Source organism: Aplysia californica, unplaced genomic scaffold, assembly GCF_000002075.1.
Source record: "Aplysia californica isolate F4 #8 unplaced genomic scaffold, AplCal3.0 scaffold00961, whole genome shotgun sequence".
NCBI lineage: Eukaryota > Metazoa > Mollusca > Gastropoda > Aplysiida > Aplysiidae > Aplysia > Aplysia californica.
Genome location: NW_004798231.1, coordinates 15,699 through 21,036, shown reverse-complemented (window position 1 = coordinate 21,036; position 5,338 = coordinate 15,699). Strand labels below are relative to the sequence as shown.

Genomic DNA, 5,338 nt, shown 5'->3' with positions numbered 1-5,338 from the left:
CGCTACTTTCCTCAGGTTTCCTGTACTGTAACGGTCAATAAACTAATGTGGTGTCCCCCTCCCACACCCCCGCTTTTCCTCGATGTGCTTTAGAGTTAATGATTCATCAACGGTCTCGTGGCCTCCTGATTGTATGGTGTGTTCACATGCACATCTATAGATGCGTCGGTGAAGAGAGAAACCGCGAAAGTGATTTAGTCAGCTGTTGCTTTTCGTTTGAGGACATCTACCGCATGTAAAACTAAACAAAAGAAACTGTGATCTCTAAACGTTGACAAGAGATTCGATCATCTGAAGACATTAAGATCTACGCATACATACATCATATTGTGCTTATGTACAGTATGTGCATGTTGGTATGATGCCGATAGAAAAGGTTAATTCTCTTACACATTCAACCTAAATCATGGATAGTATGAACACTTGAGAGAAAAGAAAGAAGAGTCCAGTGAAAAAGATCGTTCGAAAAAAAAGAAGAAGCTGATAACAGTAACGGAAAGGAAGAACTTTAAAAAAAGAAGAAATGGACCTCTTGAAGCATACTGGACCAGTGTTGAAAGGCACTGACGACCCACCGCGAATGGTAGGAATTTGTTGGGTGTTTTTGTAAACGTGAATTTAGGTCACAATGGAAGCTGACAGTTTTGTTTTGCTTTTGCTGGCTGAGATGTTTTTCCCCCTACAGACGAATCCGCGATACGAATTTTGTATTAATTCTATGCTATATTTATAATATATCTATGATTTAATGTGTAAATAACCATGTCATGTATCCTCATGGCCAAATAAACATGAAATTGCACACCCATGTTTTGTCTTTTCTGTAGTTTAAACAATGGTGTATACAATTGGATGGAGGAGGCGCTGTGCCGGAGCCCCTGATGAAATTGATTGTCAACGAGGATCTGAAGCAAAAGAAAAGGCAAATGGAAGAGGCCACGAGATCTTTGCAGCAACAGCAGACGACGCATCGCGTACCTTCTTCTTCATCGTCCTCATCACCATCAAGTTCACCACCCCATGCAACAGACTCTCTTCATCAACAACAGCAGTCGCAGCAGTGGCAGCAACTACAGCAACATCGTCAACGCCAGCAGCAGCAGCAGCTAGGGGAGATAAGTCGGGACTCTCAAGCGACACTGACCCCACCACAGCAAGTATCAAACGTCTCAAATCCTCAACAACAATTACATAGTTTACGCACGGGAAGTTTGCCCGTTGGTAACACACGAGTGACCCCACCACTCAGACGCCAGATGGCCGTAGACTTGCCGCAATCCTCCATGCGAGCTTATAACCCGAATTTAGAACATTTCATCGGCTCACAAAAATTGCAACAGAAGCCGCCGAGCACTGTGCCCTCGGCTGATGTCTTGTTCCCCTCTCAAAATCCCTCGGGAAGTGGCTCGGCCAATGTTGCTCGTGTGCGAAGTGAGCCCCCTCTTAGATACGAATATTCCATGGATACTTCAACGAACAGTACTTACTGCAACATGGACACACCTACTGGTCTCGCGTCTATGGGATTTAGCACCAACCTCGCTCCAGTATCATCTCGTGGTCGGTCGCTTAGCAACCCTATGAGCATGGCTAGTGCGAGTAGACCGCTCCAAGCTGCTTCACAAGCACCACCATCTAGGAATACCTTAACCAATCAACAGCGAGGGAATATGCTGTCACAGTCTTTGACCCCGCCCCCTGGAAGCCAGCAAGCAGCTGTGGCAAATAGGCGTCCGATTTCCCACCAGTCCGTGGGTCTGTTCAGCGGAAGTGCCTTGACCGGTCGGTCCTCGCTATCTGCTATGAATCTCCCAATCACTGTGGAGGACAGCAGTTCTTCCGATGACAACAGCTACCCAGAACAGCCGCTGTTCCGGTCGGCTACGATCCTGTCCCAGAAAAGGACCCTCTCCGACCCAGCTTTGCAGATGAACCTGAAGAGGACCCCGTCGTCCACCGCGATGGCAGGCATGTCCTCTACCACCTCCACCACTCCCCTCCACGCAGCTGGCCAGCAGCAGCAGCAGCAGCTTTCCTTCCCCCTTGGCCTTTCAGCCCCATCTTCTTCCAGCGTGACCTATGACCCGCACACGACCTTGAGCAACCTGACCAATGTCCACTGTTTCAGTGCCACCCGTACGTCCAACACCCCCTCCCCAGCCCCTTACAGTTTTATCCCCGTGGGCCAGGAATTAGTGGGAGGTGCTATGGCCTCCCCTGCCCCAAGCTCCGCTCACTCCCACCAGCCAAGCACCACCCCTTCGTCTTCAAACACCCCATCCCCCGCCCCACTCCTGTCCCTGACCTCATTTCTGGAACTCTCAGCCTCTTCCCTCCCATCAACCACAAGCGATGAAGGCCAAGGTCACACAAGTCAAACTCTCTCGGGCGTCCCAAACTTTCTGCAGGTCCCTCGGGGGTCCACATTAGCCAATCCCTGTACTAGTACTGGACTGAGTGCTTCGATTTCTGAACCCATCCCTGAGTGGTACTCCTTCCTGGCTGACCTTCAAGACGGTGGAATGTCCTTGACATCTCGTCACGGTGCCTCTTCAGGTCAGGGCACCCCAAATGCCTTGACCCCGAGGCCAGGCGACCAGCCCGCCACCCCAGAGTCTGCGTCATCGTCCTCTTTTATGAATGTGCCAAACATTATAGAAGACCTCCTCGATGACAGCCCAAACACTTGACAACGACTGGCGACAACAGCAACGGCAGAAACCAGCGGAAACACGCTCACTGCAGCTCGTCCCCCTACAACGACCACACTCGCACACACACACCTACACACTCTCTAGCACATGTATGTATACAAGTGCACATCCAACAATCTTACTGAGCCCAACTAGTCTTGCCAGTTGAGTTGAGCTGAGTACCATAATGGCTTCCATCCTGAATACCCAAAGCCAAAAGACAGTGTGTTGTTGATCTTGTTGTTGTTTACGGACATAGGAGCTTCTCGCGTGTGACTGCTGTTGGATGCTTTTGTTTCTATTCTCAACCTCTTTGTGCTGTCGATCCCCTGACGCACAGGCCCTCTATCTGCTTTCCTCCCTGGAGCAGTGGTAGACTTTTCGTCCCGCGTTCTCTCTCTCTCTCTCTCTCTCTCTGGGGTAGCGGAATTGTCTCTCTTGGATCTCTCTTCCTGGAGGACGACCGCACGAGAATCTGTGGTGGAACGGTTTTACAAGCTGTTGGCCGTTGCACTCACAACACAGAGGACGCGGGTTCGATTCCCGCTTGGAAGAGTAATAAAACTCAATCAAACATCTCCGTCTGTCTGCTGGTTGGAGCAGCGCTGTATCCGACTCAGCACAGCAGACTGGCCCCTGACATGCAGGGTTGCAGAAGCCCGCCTCCTAAATCGGTGTCGACGGAAGCGGATCACTTTTACAATCGAAACGAACTGTCTTGTGCCTTGCTTTTATCACGGCCTGGCGTACATTTTGATTATAAGACTGGGGTAGAGGCTCCCTGGGACTTTGAGATTCTTCTCCAATCACGCCGTTTGTGGCTTCTCTTTGTTATGGATGGACCCTCTCATATTGTAGACCTGGATTTCATCGACAAGTCACAAGCTAGGATTATTTCTGATTTCATTTTGGACTTTTATTATTTATTTGGACCGTACCAGAAACACTTTTGTCCCCTCGGACAGAAGAGATATTATCACCTGCTCTTGAATTGGAACCTGCGCCCTTTTGGATAATAAAGAACATTTTGCTCACTTTTCCACGAATTCCCTTTTGGGACAGTTTATCTGTCTGAAAAGTTCGTACATCTATGTACATGAAAGTGACAATTTTTGGACAATGTTTTCATCTGGATTACCTATCACAGTGTGACAGCTATTACTCAAGACCCGATTTGAATCGGTACCGAAGAAATCATCCACTCTGATCATTTGCCAAGAGGGTTCAAGAAAGATATCAAGATACTTTTGGTAACTGGTGAAGGTTTAGAGTTAAAAGGAAAGGTAGACTGTCGATTAAAAATGATCCTTTGTACATTACAGATTCCTTTTCATTGGCTGTATATCAATATCATGTTGAAGACATTTAAATTCAACGTTGTCGTGGCTTTTTTTTTGGGGTGGGGGGGGGGGGGGGGTAGACAATACAAAGCAAACTTCTTCAAGAAATATTAAATACGCAGGGGGGGGGGGGGTTAAGGATGGAAATTATAACACTTGATGTACGACTGTCGTGCCCTCTGTTGAGCATGACTGGACCATCTGGGCTATATCTTATAAGATGATTTTCTACATCAGAAGCTCAATTCATATAAATGATGTATACAGAGAGAGTGGAGGGAAAAAAAAAGCACCAGAGCTTTTTGTGGTAATCTTTCTCAGTCAGTGAACGTGTGTGTGTGTGTGTGTGTGTGTGTGTGTGTGTGTGTGTGTGTGTGTGTGCGCGAGTATGTGTGCCCTAATAATAGCTGATCATGTAGGAGCCAGAATAATCTTCTCTGTTCTCCGAGTGCGCCAGGAATGAATGTCCATGAATCTACTCTGTAAACGCAGTTTTGTTTCGATGAGACATTTTGTACATTTGGGTTAATAATTAATTTATTATTTCCGCGACCTTGTTCTCATTGTGCCAGTTCTGTTCTTTGATTTTATTGGTTGAAATCTCAATCTAGTCTCGGGATCATCCCACCACAGTTTATAGTTGTTTATAAAATATATAATGGACCAATCGTGGGTTTTTTTTTACTTGTTCCCTGACAAATGGCATAAATTATTTTAAAAGTTGGAACTACCTGTTTGATTTTCACATTGTAAAAATTTCTCCCTTCACAACCTTCCTACTTTTGTAAGATTTTTCATATTTCTGCTTATGTTGCATTTGTTTGAGTTAAAATCAATTATTTTGATATACTCTATTTTGCGGAACATAAAACTGTACGCTTCGAAATTCGCCACTCACACTTGCTGTGCAGGGCAAAGAAAATTTACCGCATATATGTTTGAATATTGCTCAACTTTTGTACTCTATTTATGATAAGTACCGAAATCCTCAAATTTTTATGATGCTACGATTATATTAAACATATATATATTATAACAGTCTGATTAAAGCAGAATTATGTGCTTCAACAAAAGTTTCTTGTGATCCCGATTCATTTGAGATGCCGACTAGATGTAGATGTTATAATGTTTGATTCGAGTAAACATATCTCTGATATATGGAGCTCCACTGGTAGTAGGGCGTATATATATATATGTGTGTGTGCTCGTGTGGGTTAATGCTGAAGCGCAACATGCACAATCTGAAACAAATTCAACTTATATATAAAATGATTTGCTGTAATTTGTTGAGGAGTTTGCGAGGGG

The 5,338-nt window shown here is 45.7% G+C and overlaps 1 protein-coding gene across 1 annotated transcript in view; it reads left to right on the top strand.

Annotated features, from left to right (window-relative positions):
- Positions 1 to 5,106, top strand: part of LOC101863219 (nuclear pore complex protein DDB_G0274915) — a gene marked incomplete in the record, with an annotated part of 47,029 nt that extends 41,923 nt beyond the window's left edge. The window contains 1 exon segment of the mRNA XM_005110892.3: positions 828 to 5,106. Coding sequence (XP_005110949.2) covers positions 828 to 2,690 — 1,863 coding nt within the window.
- Positions 5,107 to 5,338: the final 232 nt, after the last annotated feature.